We start from the raw sequence: 22,500 nt of genomic DNA, 5'->3' as shown, positions 1-22,500 counted from the left end.
TTATAGCAACTCAAATATTGCAGAAAAAACAAAAAAAAAATGAATATGATTATGAGTTGTAAAGCAATAAAATAAAAATATACAGATAAATGAAGGGGTGAAAGAAAGAGAGAAAAAAATCTATGATATAGAATTCTAATATGTAAAGGTCTATGGGTCATCTCATAAAAAGCAGTGTAATAAAGCATCAATAGGAATTAATCCATATATAAATGGATATATTCATAACACAAACAAATCAAGAGCTCCGAATCAATAAAAACTGAGAAGGTTGATTCAAGAAAAAAGAAATAGTATTTAAAAAAAATCTTATAATTAGAGAGGCTCCGTTGTAGAATTCAGACCTAACCATTAATTGAGAAGCGATGGGAACGACGAAACCTGCGAATATCTAAGATTTTTTTTAAACAAATCTTAATGATTCATTAGGTGGGATGGCGGAACAAACCAAAAAAGAATCCATTCTTTTTTATTGAGGAATTATGCCCTACATTCCATCTGAATTTGGTAATAAAAGAGTGAATTTTCGCCCGCGAAAATTTGTATTTTATTGAATTTTTTTATTTTTGCCAATCCGATATGATACGATATGATAATAAAAGAAAAAAGAAAAATAGAAATAAGGATTCGTTAGAATATTATAAGATAACAAAACAATATTATTTAGTTATATACAGATAGCAAAAATTGTCTTAAATTGTCTATAAGAATACATATTAAGTTATATATCAAAACAAGATATACAAATTTCCAATAGACTAATAGATTCTATGAAATCTCAAAAAATCCCGCGATTCTATTATTCATTAAACATATGTATATTAGTGTATATTATTTTATCGATTAAATCGATTTATATATATATATTATTGGAATCGTTTCATTCGCGAGGAGCCGTATGAGATGAAAAATCTCATGTACGGTTCTGTAATAGAGATGGAATTGAGAAACAACCATCAACTAGAACCCCAAAAGAACCAGATTTCGTAAACAACATAGAGGAAGAATGAAAGGAATATCCTATCGAGGTAATAATATTTGCTTCGGAAGATATGCTCTTCAGGCACTTGAGCCCGCTTGGATCACGTCTAGACAAATAGAAGCGGGACGGCGAGCAATGTCACGAAATGTCCGACGAGGTGGACAAATATGGGTACGCATATTTCCAGACAAACCAGTTACAGTAAGACCCACCGAAACGCGTATGGGTTCGGGAAAAGGATCTCCCGAATATTGGGTATCTGTCGTTAAACCTGGGAAAATACTTTATGAGATGGGTGGGATATCAGAAAATATAGCCAGAAAGGCTATTTCTTTAGCAGCCTCAAAAATGCCTATACGAACTCAATTCATTATTTCAGGATAATAATGAAAACCAAAGGAAAGAGGGCTTTAGGATGAAAACATAAAAATGCAATTGTAAGTTCCTTATTTTTGAACACAGAATATTTTTTTTTACTTCAATCTTTGGACTGAAAGAACAAAAAAATGATATGATTCAACCTCAAACCTATTTGAATGTAGCTGATAACAGCGGAGCCCGCGAATTGATGTGTATTCGAATCCTAGGAGCTAGTAATCGACGATATGCTTATATTGGTGACATTGTTGTTGCTGTAATCAAGGAAGCAGTACCAAATATGACCTTAGAAAGATCAGAAGTGATCAGAGCTGTAATTGTACGTACTTGTAAAGAACTCAAACGTAGCAACGGTATACTAATTCAGTATGATGATAATGCTGCAGTTGTCATTGATCAAGAAGGAAATCCAAAAGGAACTCGAATCTTTTGTGCAATCGCACGGGAATTGAGACAGTTAAATTTCACTAAAATAGTTTCATTAGCACCCGAGGTATTATAAAATTATAAGGCAAAACCGTGATATGGATATATTTGTTTTGTAATGAAAATGGATTAATTAATATATTATATCTCACACATATCCCTTTTGTAGTAATTATTCTAAGTATTAGAAATAACAATTATTATCTATTTCATATTAATATTGGATGATCTAAATGAAATATATTGGATGATCTAAATGAAATAATGAAAAAAAAATAGAAAAACGAGCATGTTGATTATATTGAAAATAAGGAGCAACAATCATTTTCGTTTATCATGAGTAAGGACACCATCGCTGACATAATAACCTATATACGAAATGCTGATATGAATAGAAAAAAAATGGTTCAAATACCATTTACTAACATCACCGAAAACACTGTGAAAATACTTTTACGAGAGGGTTTTGTTGAAAACGTCAGAAAACATAGGGAAAGCGACAAATATTATTTAGTTTTAACTCTACGGTATAGAATAAATAAGAAAGGATCATATAAAAGTTTTTTAAATTTAAAACGGATCAGTACACCTGGTCTGCGAATATATTCTAATTATCAACGAATCCCTAAAATTTTAGGAGGCATGGGGATTGTAATTCTTTCAACTTCTAGGGGTATAATGACAGATCGAGAGGCTCGATTAGAAAAAATAGGCGGAGAAATTTTATGTTATATATGGTAATCTTTCTGAAATACGAATTAGATGAGAAATTTCTATCCATTTTTGTCAAAAAGAGAGAGAGAAAACACAGATTTAGAATATCACCCACCCCTCATATACTAGTGAATGTGCGAAGGGGGTTTAACTGAAACTGGAATTGGAAAAAAAAAAAGAAAAAATAAAAAGGATTCAAGAGGATTTAATTCCTGAATGAATAAATTCCCAGGGGTATGTTTCAGATTCCTTTATATAATCAAAATTGAATTATAAGCTATGTTTTTCAAAAGATTCGACGTACTTTTTATATGTTTATATGTATACGCCCGTAGAAAAAAAAAAAGAAGCATAAAAAATTCAATTTAATTAGACTGTTTTTTAATTTCAACAATCTTTTTTTTTGGGGGGGGGTACAAGTTCAAAATGTAAGGAAACCTTATTTTCTTCCAATAAATAGATTTGGTATTAACTTATTAAGGAATTACAAATATGAAAATAGGGGCCTCCGTCCGTAAAATTTGTGAAAAATGTCGATTAATTCGCAGGCGAGGGCGAATTCTAGTAATTTGTTCCAATCCAAAACATAAACAAAGACAAGGATAATATTTCCACAAAAGAGGATTTTCTATAAAAATAGAATATAAAAATATTAGAATATATATTTTATAAAATATTAGAAGAAATTTTTATTATTGGTATTTCCAATTTGAAATTTTATTTCAAAAATTCATATTCGATGTCGATTAATATAAAAATACAATTGATATATATAAATCGAATATGAATTCTAGTTAGAAACTAGTTAGAAAAAAGTAAAGGATCCGTTTTTGAATGAAATGGATATATCCATATATCTCGGACTTATTTTTATGAAATAATCAAATATGGCAAAACCTATACCAAAAATGGGTTCGCGTAAAAATGGACGTATTGGTTCGCGTAAGCATGCTCATAAAATACCAAAGGGAGTTATTCATGTTCAAGCTAGTTTTAACAATACTATTGTGACTGTTACAGATGTACGTGGTCGGGTTATTTCTTGGTCCTCCGCCGGTACTTGTGGATTCAAGGGTACACGAAGGGGTACACCATTTGCCGCTCAAACCGCAGCAGGAAATGCTATTCGAACAGTAGCGGATCAAGGCATGCAACGAGCAGAAGTCATGATAAAAGGCCCCGGTCTCGGAAGAGATGCGGCATTAAGAGCTATTCGTAGAAGTGGTATACTATTAAATTTTATACGGGATGTAACCCCTATGCCACATAATGGATGTAGGTCTCCGAAAAAAAGACGTGTGTAAAATTAAAAATAAACATGGAAAAGATTTCAAGAGAAATAAACAATTCAAGGGTTTGATCAAATATATATATATTACTATGGTTCGAGAGAAAATAAGAGTATCAACTCGGACACTACAGTGGAAGTGTGTTGAATCAAGAGTAGACAGTAAACGTCTTTATTATGGACGCTTTATTCTGTCTCCACTTATGAAAGGCCAAGCCGATACAATAGGCATTGCAGTGCGAAGAGTTTTGCTAGGAGAAATAGAGGGAACATGTATTACACGTGCAAAATCGGAGAAAATACCACATGAATATTCTACCATAGTAGGTATTCAAGAATCAGTACATGAAATTTTAATGAATTTGAAAGAAATTGTATTGAGAAGTAATCTGTATGGAACTCAAGACGCATCTATTTGTTTCAAAGGTCCTGGATATATAACTGCTCAAGACATCATTTTACCACCTTCTGTGGAAATCATTGATAATACACAACATATAGCCAACCTAACAGAACCTATTAATTTGTGTATTGGATTAAAAATTGAGAGGAATCGCGGATATCGTATAAAAACACTAAAAAACTTTCAAGACGGAAGTTTTCCCATAGATGCTGTATTCATGCCTGTTCGAAATGTAAATCATAGTATTCATTCCTATGGGAATGGGAAAAAAAAACAAGAGATACTCTTTCTCGAAATATGGACAAATGGGAGTTTAACTCCTAAAGAGGCGCTTTATGAAGCCTCTCGGAATTTGATTGATTTATTTATTCCCTTTTTACATGCAGAAGAAGATCCCTTTCATTTAGAAAAAAATCAACACAAGGTTACTTTACCCCTTTTTACTTTTCATGATATATTGGCTAAGGATAAACTGAGGAAAAATAAAAAAGGAATAGCATTGAAATCCATTTTTATTGACCAATTAGAATTGCCTCCCAAGATCTATAATTGTCTCAAAAGATCCAATATTCATACATTATTAGAACTTTTGAATAATAGTCAAGAAGACCTTATGGAAATGGAACATTTTCGTGTAGAAGATGTAAAACATATATTAGACATTTTAGAAATAGAAAAGCATTTCGCATAAATTTGAAATCCATTGGCATTGGTTTTTTTTTTTCATATTTTTATTATTTATAAAAATAAAGGTGAAAATGTGTAATTTGAATCCTTAGAATAAATCCATATACTCGGAATAGGCCAAAAGATGTATCTAGGGATTAGTCGTTTCAAAATGAATTCTCCCTAGATACACAATATACATGGCATGATATTTTATTTCACAATTGAATCCATTTAATTAAAAAGTTTAAAAAAGACCTAAAATTAGAGATTTCTCAATAGGTAATGTTGCTCCAATACCCAACCAAAGGGCTACTATGGTACCAATTAAAAAGATGGTTGTTGCTACTGGACGGCGAAATGGGTTTTGGAATTTATTAACATTTTCCAAAAAGGGTACTGTTAATAATCCCATAGGTACCGAAACCATTAAAAGAACGCCTAATAACTTATTGGGCACTGTACGAAGTATTTGAAATACGGGAAAGAAATACCATTCGGGTAGTATTTCCAAAGGAGTTGCAAATGGATCCGCGGGTTCTCCAATCATTGATGGTTCTAGAACCGCTAATCCTACGTTACAGGCAATAGTACCCAGAATTACTACTGGAAAAATATATAAAAGATCATTGGGCCATGCAGGTTCTCCATAATAATTATGACCCATTCCTTTAGCCAATTTAGCTCTTAATACAGGATCATTCAAGTCAGGTTTTTTTGTTATTAGGATAGGTGAATTCTTATAGATCCATCCTCCGAAAGAACCGGACATGATAATTTTTCATCATCCGGCTCGAGCACGAATCAAACATTTCGAATGTATCCATAGAAAAAATGCATATGTTATCCACACATATAGAAAGATTCCATGTAAGAAAATAAACCTTATTTTCTTCTCCGAAGTTACAATTATCTTATCTGCAAAAAAAAAAAATTAAGTTCTTTTATTATTAAGTAAACTTAAGTAAACGCTCAATACCCAAGTAGGCTTTCAAAGTGAATAGTGCTTTTTGGGTGATCTCAAACCTTGCAATTCTTACCCCCCCCCAAAAAAAAATCTTGGAACTTTTTACGTACAAAGGATTTACTTGTTACTAATATAATCTAACCCCTGTTCTTCTTTAGATCCACTTGGTTTACTCCGATAGTATCATAAATCGAGTCAATGCATAGGAAATGAATGCATTTCCATACTATTAAGTTCAGTGAAATAGAGAAAATATAATTCAGATTATCCCACATCACTTTTTTTACTGGATGTTACGGAGCCTGTTCATGCAGGATATGATCGAGTCTGATCATAGAAAAGATTCTTTACAAGTGAAACCAGCCTATCCTCTGTAGGGACGGACCTTGCGTGGTAGTTGGAATAAAGACACATTGAATTGTAAATTCAAATGTGGCAGATAAGAGAAATCATATATCTGCGTGGCCCAATCAATAGTTCAAGTCACACACTCCCATAATCCATTTCTTCTTCGTAGAATTCCCTTCAACTATTCGTGTATGTAAAAAATAATAATAATCCAATTTTGTTAAATTGAAGGAAAATATCCAAATACATGTCTTATTCTTTTAAATAATCCATATTTGTAGCAATGAAATATATTCCTCCCCCAAATAAGAAATGATTAATTACAAATATCTATGATTCATATTTACTATAAAGGACCAGAAATGCCTTGCTTACGTATCATTGGAAAGTGCATTAACATAAATACGGCAGTAAGAAGAGGTAATACAAAAGTATGCAAACTATAAAAACGAGTCAAGGTGGATTGTCCCACACTAGAACTTCCGCGTAATAACTCTACCAAAGAGGATCCTATTACAGGAATAGCTTCGGGCACGCCTGTTACAATTTTGACTGCCCAATAACCAATTTGATCCCAAGGTAAGGAATAACCAGTTACACCAAAAGATGCGGTCAATACAGCCAAAACTACACCGGTAACCCAAGTTAATTCGCGAGGTTTTTTAAAGCCACCTGTGAGATACACGCGAAATACGTGCAGAATCATCATTAAGACCATCATACTTGCCGACCATCGATGAACTGATCGGATTAACCAACCAAAGTTAGCCTCCGTCATTATATATTGAACAGAAGCAAAAGCTTCAGTAACAGTCGGACGATAATAAAAAGTCATAGCAAATCCCGTCGCTACTTGGACTAAAAAACAAGTAAGTGTAATTCCTCCTAAACAATAAAATATGTTTACATGGGGAGGAACGTATTTACTGGTTATATCATCGACAATCGCCTGAATCTCAAGACGTTCTTCGAACCAATCATAGACTTTATTGAGATAGGTAAACTAAGGTACCCCCCCGAGAACCGTATATGAGAATTTCATCTCGTACGGCTCAAACAAAAATACCCAAATACTGGTTGTAATGAAAACAGATATGTGTAATAGAAAGCTTGAAACTTCTTAACGGAATCCTATGATTCCAATCTTTTCGGAAGATAAGAAAAAATAGAAATCCGAAAACTATTCTTTGTGGTTATAATGCCAAAATATCAAGTCGGCTCACTCGTCTTTATTTACAGTAGGCCTCTTGAATATTCTATTATTTACTTCCATTTTTTATTTGTGTGTAATGTTCTTTTTTTTACTGCTGTTTTCTTAATTATTATTATTGATAGGAATTCTCTTGTTAGGACCATATGAATCAATTAAAAAAAACATCAGATTCGTATCATGACCACGATGATTCAAAAAAAACCTTTAATCGAAGTCCAAAAATTCCCTGAGTAAGAACTGCTGGATCATCACTTATTCAATGAATAGATAGAACAAAGAAACATTTGTCCGTTGATCAAAATAAAGATAATCGACGGAAGTTTTAAATAATTTTCATTTTTCAATTTATTCTTTCAACTCTTTGAAAAGTTTTTTTAAATCCAGTTACGAGGTCTAAATATTTAGTATGAATCATAGTTCTAATATTTTAAGAATATTTTTGATTTTCTATATTCCGTACTCCAGATACTAGAATAAATATCTGACGGGGTAAAATCATCTCTATCAAGATGACAGATCCATTTTTTTTATGTTCTGTACTATCAATAAGATCCATTATAACAAGTCACACACTCATATTCCGGAAATACAGAAACAAAGAAGTTTCACGATCAAACTACCAAATCAAAATGAAATAGGCTAACGATAAAAAACCTAAATGCTTAACCTTAGTTTTCTATTGAAAAGCTAGTTACTTGATTCTTGTGAATCTAATTCATAGAAATTCCGTCCAGTAAAATGGACGAATTATAAATCTCCAAAATAATAGATAGAAATATCGCAAATAGAGCCATTGCAACACCCATCAAAGGAGTAGTTCCCCACCCCGGAGCTACTTTACCATATTCTGAATTTAATGGTTTTAATAAATCCCCTACAATAGTTCGTCTTGGACTAGACTTAGAATTACCCTCAACAGTTTGTGTAGCCATAAATCCTATTTTATATTGATTGAGATCTGTTGACTTTGTATACCATTCCGCTGTAAATATAGGATCTATATCCTATAGATCCATTGTGGTCTTGAAATTTTGGAATTCTAAGAATTTTTAGAATTATAATGGAAACAGCAACCCTAGTTGCCATCTCTATATCTGGTTTACTTGTAAGTTTTACTGGGTATGCCTTATATACTGCTTTTGGGCAACCCTCTCAACAACTAAGAGATCCATTCGAAGAGCATGGGGACTAGTTGAAGTAATGAGCCCTTAATATAATATTGGGGGCTCATTACTTCAATTGAGATAATGAAAAATCATTTCATTTTTTTAGTTGGAACTTTAGGGGGTTCTCTAAAAAAGATAGCGAAAAAAATGATTCCTAAAGTCGAAACTAAGAGGAATGTATAAACCAATGCTTCCATAGATTTAATCGTGGTTTACAATTATAGCTTTCATACCTGTTTATTGTTTATTGGAGCTCATTTCTCGGATAAAGAAAAAAAGTGAAAACAAAGTGTTTTGAGTCGAATCAAGATTTATCTGGTTCTTTATGTCAAATTCAAATCATAACAACAAAAACAAAAAAAGTCGAAAAGGAACAAAAGAATGCTCTATCATACTATCTGTCTTCTTGTAGTTGGATCTCCAAGTTTTTGGAATGCTCCAAATTCTACTTGAGCATCCAAATCTGGGTCGATCCCAGCAAAAACATCTCGGAACAAGGTTCTAGCACCATGCCAAATATGCCCGAAAAAGAAGAGTAGAGCAAACGAAGCATGTCCAAAAGTAAACCAACCTCTTGGACTGCTACGAAAAACACCATCTGATTTCAAAGTAGCACGATCTAATTCAAAAATTTCACCTAATTGAGCACGTCTAGCATATTTTTTCACAGTAGCAGGATCACTATAACTGACTCCATTGAGTTCGCCACCATAGAACTCAACAGTTACACCTACTTGTTCGACACTATATTTCGATTCTGCCCTTCGAAAAGGAACATCGGCTCTAACAATTCCGTCTCCGTCTACTAAAACAACCGGAAATGTTTCAAAAAAAGTAGGCATACGGCGTACAAAAAGTTCACACCCTCTTTATCTCTAAAGATGGGATGCCCTAACCAACCAACGGCTATTCCATCTCCATTATCCATTGAGCCCGCTCTAAACAATCCCCCTTTTGCTGGATTATTGCCGATGTAATCATAAAAAGCTAATTTTTCAGGAATTTTAGACCAAGCTTCTGATAAACTTTGATTTTCGGCTAGCCCAGCACCAACTCTTCGATATATTTCTTGCTGGAAGTATCCTTGATCCCATTGATAACGAGTGGGACCAAATAATTCAATGGGGTAGTTGCTGAACCATACCACATAGTTCCAGCAACAACAAAAGCTGCAAAAAAGACAGCAGCGATACTGCTGGAAAGGACGGTTTCAATATTTCCCATACGCAATCCTTTGTATAGACGTTGCGGTGGACGCACACTAAGATGGAAAAGACCCGCTAATATGCCCAATGTTCCTGCTGCAATATGATGAGAAGCTATTCCCCCCGGAACAAAAGGATCAAAACCTTCCACACCCCATGCGGGATTTATGGATTGTACCCTTCCCGTTAATCCATAAGGATCAGACACCCATATTCCAGGACCGTACAATCCTGTTACATGAAATGCTCCAAAACCAAAACAAACCACTCCTGCAAGAAATAAATGAATTCCAAAAATTTTGGGCAAATCCAAAGAAGGTTTTCCGGTACGTTCATCACAAAAAATTTCTAGATCCCAATAAACCCAATGCCAGATAGCCGCTAAAAAGCACAAGCCCGAAAACACAATATGTGCTCCGGCCACACCTTCGTAACTCCAAATACCCGGATTCGTTATAGTCCCCCCGGTGATATTCCAACCGCCCCACGAATTGGTTATTCCTAAACGAGTCATGAAGGGTATAACAAACATACCCTGTCTCCACATTGGATCAAGAACAGGGTCAGAGGGATCAAAAACTGCTAATTCATATAGAGCCATCGAACCAGCCCAACCAGCAACCAGAGCTGTATGCATTATGTGAACAGAAAGCAAACGGCCTGGATCATTTAATACAACAGTATGAACACGATACCAAGGTAAACCCATGAAAATACCCCTTATATCAACAAAAAATAGACACTATGTAACTTTATTGCACTGGAAAAAACTATACTATGGATTCTCACCTTTTACCTTTTAGTAGATTATCTCGGAGAAAGAATTAATGTTTGTTCTAGTTTTTTAGTAATAGTGTTTAGTAATAGTGGAACAATCATATTTGTAGGAACAAGAAGAAGCAGATCTATTCTATACCCGATAAGTAAGAATACGCAATGGTGGGAAGGGGGGGTTGACAATTTTCTCTATGAGTATTTAAATATGTAAATGCAGACATATTCGTTTATCACCCAAGGACCCATTCGTAACAACTTTACTCTATCTTTATCTTTACTCTTCCCTTTTTTATGATTTATAAAAAATACAATATAATAAAAGCAAATTGTTTTTAACACAATAAACCCATTCTTACGTTTCCACACTAAAGTTAAATATATTATTTTATTTTCTTTTTTTCTCTATTTTATGCCCATTGGTGTTCCAAAAGTAACCTTTCGAAGTCCTGGAGAAGGAAATGCATCTTGGATTGATATATAGTGCGACTTGTCAGATATATTTGGTCATACGGGATTTCCCCGTTCTCCCCCCCCGATTGAGATATCCTCTCTTTCACCACCAAAAAAGAATGATTGAATCATCCAAAATTTGGAGCGTGAAGTGTAATGAAGTGCAATTCGATCGATTTTTTATTTTTTGGAGGGGGTATCCAGATTACTATTCGAAATTCAAAATAATTTATGGTTGGCTTGCTTGGACCAATAAAACGAAGTATCCAGACTCTGTTTAGAAAAAAACCAATTGGTAATATATCCACAATTACTACTTCTATCATATCATATATTTTACAGAAAAAATGAAATAATAAATTCAGAGAAGAGATAAGTCGTAACAAAAAGACATGGTATTGTAATATTTGTCCTATATGTGCAAATAAAAATCGGGCAGATCCTTATCCTTACTTAGAGTAGAAAAGAAACCTAAAAGAATTGAGGAAGTCCATTCAGAAACAAGAAAATTACATTGTGATTTGTGTTCGATCTCGATGAAAGCAATACATCAATGAGAAGTTAGTTCAATAAATTTAGTACATTTTTTTTCGTTAAAAATTCGAAAGAGTCCATTATGAAAAGGGAAAGAGGGTTGAAATAGACACATTGATTCCTTTTTGTTTATATGATTTTTAGTGAACCGTATGCATCAAAAGGTGCATGTACGGCTCTTAAGGTATAAGATTAAATCCTAATCAATCGACTTTATCGAGAAAGATTACTTTTTTTAGGCCAAGAGGTCGATAGTGAACTATCGAATCAACTTATTGGCATTCTGCTATTTCTCGGTATAGAAAAATATAACAGAGATGTGTATCTGTTTATAAATTCTCCGGGTGGGTGGATAATACCCGGAATGGCTATTTATGATACTATGCAATATGTACAACCAGATATACAGACAATATGTATGGCATTAGCCGCTTCAATGGGATCCTTTCTTTTGGCAGGAGGAGAAATTACCAAACGTCTAGCATTCCCTCACGCTTGGCGCCAATGATTCTTTTATTTGAGAATATATATGAAGACTATACCTTCGCCATAAAAATACTTAAGTAATAATAGCATGGTACTTCGAATTCGATATACAAATTTTTGTTTTTTAAACCATTTGATTATGTATCGAAAAAGTAGTATGAAAGAGAGGGCTTTTACGATTTTATCTGATCTATCAGGAACCTAGTTTAGTTTTAGTGTCACAGACTTTTTTGTTTTTAGTTTTCATACCAAAAAGCTTTTAACAATATTTATGTCTAACAATATTTATTTTAATTAGAAAATAAAAAACATATGATAAAAAACAAGAAACTTTCGGATTGCTGAATAACAAAAAAGACGAAATAAGAAAACAACGGAACCATCATAGTATTTAAAAAAAATACTCAAAAAGAAAAAGGAAGGTTGGTTATTGTATTATTTATTATTTAAGGATCTGGATCCAAAAAACCCAGTAGATTTTCTATTTTTTTTTCTTCAATGGAAAAAAATCCATAGAGAAAATACTCTATCCATAGAGGAAAAAAAGAAATTGCATACGTGGAAAAGAAAAGCCGTATGCATCAATACGCAAAAAATGCTTGTACGGTTATTGAATCTTATCTTTGCTCATTTATTTTCTTATTTGTATTTATTCTTTTCACCTTAGTTTGAGGACGAAAGAAAATATTGACTAATATTGGGAAAATCCGCATCAAAATCTTTATCAAGATAAAGAAAAGACTTATAAAGTTATATAATCAGGGTAATGATCCACCAACCCGCTAGTTCTTTTTATGAGGCACAAACGGGAGAATTTATCGTGGAAGCGGGAGAACTACTGAAACTGCGTGAAACTATCACAAGGGTTTATGTACAAAGAACGGGTAAACCTTTATGGGTTGTATCTGAAGATATGGAAAGGGATGTTTTTATGTCAGCAGCAGAAGCCCAAGCCCACGGAATTGTTGATATTATAGCACTTCAATAAACAATTAGTAACTAAGATTCTTCTCAAAAAAAAATACAGGATTTGAGATTGAATTTTATCTCCTTAATCCTTTTAATTTAATATAACTTTTTTTTTCTATTAATTAATCTATTAAATTAATAAAATATAAGTAATTCATAATCATCGGGTTAGGATTGATCTAAACCGGCTCATTATGTCTATAGGATCCACCATGCCAACTATGAAACAACTTATTAGAAACACAAGACAGCCAATCCGAAATGTCACGAAATCCCCCGCTCTTCGGGGATGCCCTCAGCGCCGAGGGACATGTACCAGGGTGTATGTGTGACTCGTTTAGATCATTCTACTAATAAAAAAAAAAAGAAACCAAACCCATTTTTTCAGTATTAGCGATCAGTTAAGATAGTGTGAATGGAAGAACTCCATTCACACTATCTTAACTTAAAAAAAAATCTATTAATAATATAAGCATTCTTCTATCATATATAAAATTTATGATTTCGATTGGTGTAAACCCAATCACCCCAATTTGCAATTTAAGATGAGAAACACTTTTCCATTGGTAACAAATGGTTACCCACTAAGCGGAGAAAATACTATTAAAGAAAAATTATGCCCCTAATTTATTTTGCAAAAACGGAATAAGAAGGTCAGTTACCCAGCTAATTTTCATACTTAAACACCGTTACTGTATAACTTGATTTCGTTGTAAAAAACCTATTACTAAATATTTCATGGGTAGAGCCAAAGAATGTGAACTGTACAAGTTAACAATAACATTGATTAAATAAGGATTAAATGAAAGAAGGGGCTCCGGTGTATAGAGAGGACCTAGTCGTTTAAAAAAGAATCATAGAAACGATGGAACCCATTCTTTTTTTTATCTATATCCTATTTAATTTACTATGTTTTTTGATACCTAGTATCAATACAATTTCTTATTTCAAAGTTAAATTAAATACTTAGAAAAAAATCGTGGTTGGGAAGGTTATAGTAGCAAAAGCCATTGGAATTTTTTTTTTATACATTGGAAGAATCCATCTTTGTTATTAATAGACTAGGAAGAAGAAAAGAATAACTGAAAGAAAAAAATGAAATAGTTATTCACCAAAGTCTCATTTACTCAATGACCAGAATTAAACGAGGATATATAGCTCGGAAACGGAGGACAAAAATTCGTTTATTTACATCAAGCTTTCGCGGGGCTCATTCAAGACTTACTCGAACTATTCCTCAACAGAAAATTAAAGCTTTGGTTTCGGCTCATCGGGATAGAGATAGGAAAAAAAGAGATTTTCGCGGTTTATGGATTAGTCGAATAAATGCAGTAATTCGCGAGAATCCAAAAATATACTATATTTACAATAATTTCATCTATAATCTATACAAGAAGCAATTGCTTCTTAATCGTAAAATAGTTGCACAAATAGCTATATTAAAAGAGAATTGTCTTTTTATGATTGCCAACGAGCTCATAAAAACTAAAATTTCCCGGAGACTGAGCTCCGGGAAGGTATAGAATAGAGATTTGTATGATAAAATTAGAATTCATATGATAAAGTGATCAAAATAAACAACCAAGCTGAATCAAAAAAAGATTTATTCTTCTTAACGGATTATCCTTTTTATTACAATATAACAACCCAAATTGAATTGTTGGAGTTTTCGAACAAAACATCAATCCACGTTTGATTTGAGTTTAGATACAAATTTGAATTCAATTAAGGAGTAACTCTATTTTTTTTTTTTTTTAAAACAGTAGCAGTTCTAGCAGTCGACTCGCTTTTTTCAAATTGTTTTTCATTATTAAGAAAAGGTAACGAAGATAAAATACGAGCTTGTTTTATAGCAATCGTAATTAATCGTTGTTGTTTTAAGGTCAATCTATTCACGCGTCTAGATATTATTTTTCCTTGTTCACTAATAAATCGACTAATTAAACCCATGTTTTTATAATCAATTTGGTCCCCCGATTGAATCGGGGGCAAACGTCTACGAAAAGATCGCTTGGATTTAAGAAAGAGTCGTTTAGATTTATCCATGGTTTGTTTATTCCTATTCCAAAAATCGCATTTCTTAAAAGAAGATTTGTTTTTTTTTCTTTCTATTCTTAGTTTCTTTTTTTTTTTTGTTTTATAATGAAATATATGTTTTATAATGAAATATATGTTCTATAATGATATATGTATATAATTTAATTAAAAATTATATACATATATGAAAGATTGTTTTATTACATGTTATGTTCCTTGGTTAGAAAGGTAACACATAAGCGATCAATTTTCTCTATTTCTTGATTTCTGCGTGAATCGTGTGTTTGCAACAACAGGGACAGAATTTTCTCAATTCCAACCGACTAGGCGTATTGTGTCGATTCTTTTGAGTAATATATCTGGAAGTACCCGTTGATTCCTTATTAACACTCTTTTGATCACAACTGGTACATTCCAAAATAACAGTTACTCGGATATCTTTACCCTTGGCCATGAACCTCTCCTTTGGGTTTTTAATTCACTTAACTCTTCTATTTTCGAAGTCGAAGCGAAGAAGAAAAAAGGAACGAAAAATATTAAAAGTTAATAATTCGAAATAAACTTCTGAAAGATTTCGTTCCAATTAATGTAGTACAGTAATCATTAAGTAATATAATGATTTGGAACTATATTTTGTTTCGAATCGCAGTACAATATTTTAGTTTTCATTTAAGTATCTTGTATGATATTTTGCCCCCTTCCTATCCATTCCATTTTTATTTTTGGTCTCACTCTATTTATTATTAATAGAAATGGAATGAAATTCTTAATTCAATTCCATTGAAGCCTAGACCAGATTCCGAGTTTCACTGAGGCTGAATCCACTTTTATCTTTTCTAATTGAAAAAATTTTCATTCTCAAAAATAAGAAATAAAGAAGAGGGAATTAATTAATTAATTACAGATATTGAATTGATTTTCTTCACCCCTTCCCGTGCTGTGCCAATAACTAGAATGAAAAAAAGGGGAATATCAATGCATCTGGGAAAAAACGATTGATCTCTATCAAGAGACCCGCCAAAGCCCCGAACCATAGAGTACTTATTACTGGTGCCACGGAAAGATATGTTTTTAGATCTCGCATTTCAAATCCTCCTTTTTTAGAATATTTTCTTTTTATTTGATTCTAGTATTTATTAATTTGATTCTAGTATTTATTAATATTATTTATTCTATTTTTCATAAAAAATATTTAACTATATTATATTAATATTATTATATTAATTACGAATAATTCGTTTATTTAATAAACGAATTATTTTCTTTTGAATTTTTTCATTATTCTATTTTCTATTCTATATATTCTTTTTTTTTTCTTTATATACATATTATTCTTTATTCTTATTATACTTTCTATTTTAAATTCTATTTTTATTCTATTTTTTAATTTAATTCAATATTCTTTCTTTCTTCTATAGAATATTTCTTTTTCATATTCTATTCTATATTATAGTCTAGGAAACTAAAAAAAAAAGAAAAATGATAGGATAATTGATATGTATATCAACGAAGAAAAGAAAAATGTGGAAAATAAGACAAAGATTCTTTATAATGATACTGGAAACCAATGGAAAGGGATGTAGCGCAGCTTGGTAGCGCGTTTGTTTTGGGTACAAAATGTCACGGGTTCAAATCCTGTCATCCCTATCCCTAACTATTACTTATTATATGATATCACTTATCATATGAGCAATAATAAGGGATCATATAAAATAATTTATGAGAATAAAGCGCTCTTAGTTCAGTTCGGTAGAACGCGGGTCTCCAAAACCCGATGTCGTAGGTTCAAATCCTACAGAGCGCGATTCCATTATTATTAAATTGAGAATTACACTGAAATAATTGAGCAGCAGTCTAAAGTATGAATTTATTGAACCCCAGTATTAAAACAAATAAATAGGGGATCAATAAACAAATGAGACATTAATTAATCAAAGGTCCAGCTGATCACCTCGTCGGTATTGTAAATATGCAGTTACAAATAAGCCAGCTAAAGTAATAGGAATTAAACCTAACACGATTCCAAATAGAAAAACTTCAATCATTTTTTTTGTTCGAAAGGGAAAGGGGGAGGTAATATTTATCCTTAAATAATAATCTGTATTGATCATTCATTTTAATTTGAATGACCAAAAATTGGAAATTGACACGGTAAGGAACTATAGAATATCTTGAATATTCCAAGATTTCCAACTAATTTCATAATTTTAAATCAAATAAGTCGTATCTTATTCAGACCGATAAATAGAGCTGAGGTTATAGTTAAAACCGCTAGTAAAAAACCGAAATAACTAGTTATAGTGGGCATAAAGAAGCTAAATGAAATATGTTCTTTTTATACATATGTTTATAAAGCACTTCCCTAAGTTTCCATTTTTGAGAGAAAAAAAAGAAGATAAATCAAAATATCCCTGAAAAGATACAATTGAAAATTTGAGATTTTTCAATCAATTATTACAGACGAACAAAAATAAATATAGTGACATAATAAAAAAATCAATTCATCATCTGTGACATCTACCCATCCTGTGATTCCAAATGAACCGATTTATTGAACAACTCATGAATTGAGTAAAAGTAAACTAATCTAATTAAAATATTCATTTTGATTCTTTATATATATATAAATATTTATATTTGTTATATATATATTCTATAAAATTCTATTTATATTAGAAAAAAAAAGATTCTATTTATATTAGAAACTATAATAATAATTATATGCGAAATATAAAATAATAAAAAAATAATAAGAATTTTGTTGTTCAAATTTATTTAACTTTAAATTAATATGGAAGAAAATAGGAGAAAAAATGTCTATTTTATTTTGACCCCCTTTTTCTATTGTATCTAATTTGTTTTCTTTTCACTTTTTTTTTTCGAACAAAAGAATAGAGTGATCTTAGAATGCCCTTTCCTTTTTGACTTTTCTTTTAACTCATTTCATTTTGTAGTAGGTTCCATTCTTCGAATATCTACAACGAGAAGAAAAAGGTATCAGATCACTCCAAACTAGGGTTCCACAGTTTTTTTCTCTGCATATTTTATTTAAGAGGAAAGGTCTATCCTTATAATTAAGCCAAGAAAGAGCCTTTATTGTGTTTAATACAAGAACAATTAATCCAATTTTTTTTTTTCAAAATTGGATTAATTGTTCTTTTTATGTCATCAAATAGTATCTATTACTGCTATTATTGTTACTTGTTACTGGACAACAAACCAATTCCATTCTTTAAAGTCGAATTCCATTCTTTAAAATGAAAAAAAAGAGGGAGTTCGAACAAAAAATATCTTCGACAACCACAATAAAGTATATTTATAGATTTGGGATCTAATTGAATTGTAGAAATATGATAATCTTCTTTATGAATTATAAGAAATCAATCCGTCGTATTCACATTTTAATTGATCTTCCGTTTCTAGTCCGAAACTAATAATACAATGTGGAGAACCCTCATTTTAGACTATTATTCTAATTTTTTTATATTCGCAAACTTTGAGGAATTTTCTATTGAGTAAATCGAAACAACCAATAAAGAAAGAACTTATCTAGTATTAGATTTCGCCACTGATTGTGAAATTTCGTTGCTGTGTTAGAAGAAGGATAGTTATACTGATTCGGTATACTCAAAAGACACCCTTGGTACAAAATGGACGATCTAACAAGGATTACATTTCAGTAAATTACGACTTACTGATCTCGTCTTTTATGGAATCGATCCCCCTTTTGACTGTACAAGAATATGTGGAGTTCGACATGTCTGGAAGCACAGGAGAACGTTCTTTTGCTGATATTATTACCAGTATTCGATACTGGATTATTCATAGCATTACTATACCTTCCCTATTCATTGCAGGTTGGTTATTTGTCAGCACGGGTTTAGCTTACGATTTATTTGGAAGCCCCCGCCCAAACGAGTATTTTACAGAGAGTCGAAAAGGAATTCCATTAATAACTGGCCGTTTTGATCCTTTGGACCAACTCGATGAATTTAGTAGATCTTTTTAGGAGGCTCCAATGACCATAGATAGGACCTATCCAATTTTTACAGTACGATGGTTGGCTGTTCACGGACTTGCGGTACCCACCGTTTCTTTTTTGGGATCAATATCAGCAATGCAGTTCATCCAACGATAAACCTAATTCGAATTATAGAGCTACGACACAATCAAACCCAAATGAACAAAATGTTGAATTGAATCGCACCAGTCTCTACTGGGGGTTATTACTCATTTTTGTACTTGCTGTTTTATTTTCAAATTATTTCTTCAATTAATATAAGAAAAGGGAATAGTAAATTATATATATATATTCGGAATTCTCTTATCTCGTTCGGAAGGATATCATTTCATAATTATCTATGACTGTTTATGTCTCTAGCATGACTGACTACTTGATCAAATGTGGAGGAAAGTGGGATAAATGGCCGATACTACTGGAAGGATTCCTCTTTGGATAATAGGTACTGTAACTGGTATTCCTGTGATTGGTTTAATTGGTATTTTCTTTTATGGTTCATATTCCGGATTGGGCTCATCCCTGTAGGAATCGTATTATTTGAGTCTTCGAAATGAAAGCGTAAGAACTCAACAGGACCCCCTCAAATTCGTCAAAGAAAGAGTGGATCCCTGTTGAGTTTTTAATAATCATAATATTTTTTAATAATTTTTTTTATTCGTATAAATGAATGAATAGATAACTTTTTCTGATGTTTCAAAAAACTCCATTTCCCCTTTTTTGATGTTTTTGAAAAATGAACTTCATTCATTTTTTCAAAATATCCCTTTTCCTGGATAATATTTGTCCATCCATACTTTTTTTTTTCTTTAAAGTTGAAAGAAAAATCAAAAGAAGAATTAAAAAAATCACTTAATTTACTTCTTCTGGGTGACGCAATGGAAATTGATTCTATTGTATTTCTAATTTTCATATGGATATATATATATCTATTATACCGATCAAATATCATGTGAATCGAGCCTTTTCTATACTATACTAATAGAATCTTACTCTAGATCGAAATCTATTTTAGTCTCTAATGATATCGAATCATGATTGAATTCTTTTTTTTTATAAACAAATTAATTGAAGAAATTGGATTTGGTCAATCAAATTCCCTAATTCCCTCTCTTTTTTGTTTGTCCACTACGTATTATATTATATGCATCCAATAAAAAAAAATATTATATGTCATAAAAGTTCTAAGTTGGAAAAAATCGAAACTAAGCTAAGAATAGGCTTATTTCAGGAAGGGGATTCAAAAATCATATTCTATTAATATTTTGTAGAATATTTCTATTTCGACACAAGCAAGAAGGAATCGGACTCTAGGAAAAGAAAAAAATCCCTCCTAGAATCCCGTTTTCCCCATTTTAATTTCTACTTTGCTTAAAATTTTCTGCCTATCTATTTTGGGTTTAGTATCGAATCGAATTTTCTTCTATTATAATAGAAGAAATTTTGATTCTAGAACTTTCTATTCTCTAGAACATTGAAATATGAAAAAAAAAACAAAGAAACAAAGTCAAATAGTCTTCTTCACAATATACATACTATAACTGACTAGTATTACGGTACAAAAGGAATTCCCTAAATCCTAAATATAGTAGAAAAAGACTAGAAAGAAGCAAGGGTCTTTTCATAATTTTTTTTATTATATTCTAAAGAATAATAGAATTATATAAATTATCAACAAAAATTTCGTTCTTTTCACGAACTTAATATGTTGATAAATCCGAAGCCCTAGAAATTCATTTCGGACAATTGAACCTTCTCAAATTGTTTTTTCTTAAGAACTAAAAAGATTTGTGCCAAAATAATGGATGCCAAGAAGAACAAGAGACCCTGGACACGTAACGGATCTTGAAGTACTATTTCTGCATCCCCTTGACCAAATCCACCCACATTAGGATTACTCGTTAATGGTTGATCAAGTTTGATAGATTCTCCTTCTGAAACAAGAAGTTCTGGTCCTGGAGGTATAATATCAATCACTTCACGTCCATCTGATGCATCCACTATAGTTATTTCGTATCCCCCTTTTTCTTTTCGTATGATTCTTTTTACTATACCTGCTGCTGTAGCATTATAAACATTATTATTACTCTTGCTCCCGTCGAGATAAATCTGACCCCTTCCCCTGTTCCGCCTACGTATATAGGATATTTTAAAAAATGAACATCTCTCTTAGTAGCGGGATCTGGGGAAAGAATGGGAAAGGTGATTTCATTATATTTCTGACCAGGAACAGGACCCACCACAATAATATTTTTTTTTTTAGGGCGATAGTTTTGAAAAGACAGATTACCTATCTTTTCTTTAATCTCAGGTGAAATACGATCAGGAGGAGCCAATTCAAAACCTTCCGGTAAAATAAGAACAGCCCCCACATTCAAAGCCCCTTTTTTACCATTAGCAAGAACTTGTTTCACTTGCATATCATAAGGAATTCGAACAACTGCTTCAAATACAGTATCAGGAAGTACTGCTTGTGGAACCTCAATATCCACGGGCTTATTAGCTAAATGGCAATTGGCACATACAATACGTCCGGTTGCTTCTCGTGGATTTTCATAACCCTGCTGTGCAAAAATGGGATATGCATTTGAAATGGGTGCTCGAGTTATTATATATATCATAATCGATATGGAAATGGATCGAGTAATCTCTTCCTTTATCCAAGAAAAAGCATTTCTAGTTTGCATGGTCTAATCATTGATCCTGAAAATTTATACAATAAAATTAGGTAGGTCACTGGCATAGTTCCCTATCCATGATTCTGCTATTTACTGAAATTAGTTTCCTGGAATATAGAAAGAATCCGGGGGAGGGGGGGAAAGAAGGAAAAACAAAAAGTCATTTTTTTGATAATGTTTTAGCTTTTATACAAAAAAAAAGAAAACAAACTTTAAAATTGGATCAATGGATCGGTTTTTCAATCAGTCATTCATTGAATGATAAATCACTACAAGTGACGGAGATACGCGATTTAAATAACGGAAAATCCAATATTTAAAAATGGTATCTAAAATGACTGGAAAAGTGGAAACAAGACCAGATATAATTTGAGCATTCTGAACAAATCCAAAATCTTTATAGACAGAAACAATCATTAGTTCCCAACCATGGGTCGAATGGAATCCTATACATAAATCAGTTAATAGAAGAATAAAAAAAGCTTTTAATGTGTCACTTAAGTTATATAGAAATTCTTGAACCCAAGAGTTAAGAATCAAAAGTTCTTGATTACCTAGAATAGAATACCACTTAGAATAAGGAAACAGATTATATTTGTCGATAAGTGCAAAATGTATGGATACGATCTTCGTTATACGTTTTGATTAATTGGATCGTTTCTTTGTAGATTCCAGTACGAAGGTTTTGTAGACGTGTTTCCGGGTATTCCTTTAGCATTTCATCCAAAAGGAATAGTTCCTTAAATTCTATTGAATTTTTTTAGAATACTCTTTTCTTGAATATCATTCAAGAAA

The 22,500-nt window shown here is 32.0% G+C and overlaps 2 protein-coding genes, 1 non-coding gene and 1 pseudogene across 3 annotated transcripts in view; 3 read left to right on the top strand and 1 right to left on the bottom strand.

The window, feature by feature from the left end:
* The window catches only part of LOC113859638 (30S ribosomal protein S3-like), a 3,891-nt gene extending 774 nt beyond the window's left edge, over window positions 1-3,117 (top strand). The window contains exons 2-3 of the mRNA XM_027492380.1: window positions 1,064-1,277; window positions 1,525-3,117. Of these exons, the coding sequence (XP_027348181.1) occupies window positions 1,064-1,277; window positions 1,525-1,862 (552 nt within the window). The 3' untranslated portion in view covers window positions 1,863-3,117. The remainder of the gene's footprint in view (window positions 1-1,063; window positions 1,278-1,524) is intronic.
* Window positions 3,118-3,366: 249 nt separating this feature from the next.
* LOC113857838 (DNA-directed RNA polymerase subunit alpha-like) lies at window positions 3,367-4,882 on the top strand. Its single transcript, XM_027490109.1, has 3 exons — window positions 3,367-3,798; window positions 3,923-4,502; window positions 4,578-4,882. The coding sequence occupies exons 1-3, from the start codon at window positions 3,388-3,390 to the stop codon at window positions 4,880-4,882; spliced, it is 1,296 nt and encodes a 431-aa protein (XP_027345910.1). The 5' UTR covers window positions 3,367-3,387.
* Window positions 4,883-4,924: 42 nt separating this feature from the next.
* On the bottom strand, window positions 4,925-10,497 carry LOC113855364 (annotated as a pseudogene).
* Window positions 10,498-16,739: 6,242 nt separating this feature from the next.
* TRNAW-CCA lies at window positions 16,740-16,813 on the top strand. Its single transcript has one exon. It is a non-coding gene; the product is annotated as a tRNA-Trp (tRNA).
* Window positions 16,814-22,500: the final 5,687 nt, after the last annotated feature.

The sequence above is a fragment of the Abrus precatorius genome, unplaced genomic scaffold (genome assembly GCF_003935025.1).
Source record: "Abrus precatorius isolate BTA unplaced genomic scaffold, Abrus_2018 Scaffold0, whole genome shotgun sequence".
NCBI lineage: Eukaryota > Viridiplantae > Streptophyta > Magnoliopsida > Fabales > Fabaceae > Abrus > Abrus precatorius.
The sequence above is the reverse complement of the archived record's forward strand: the minus strand, read 5'-3'. Positions and strand labels throughout refer to the sequence as shown.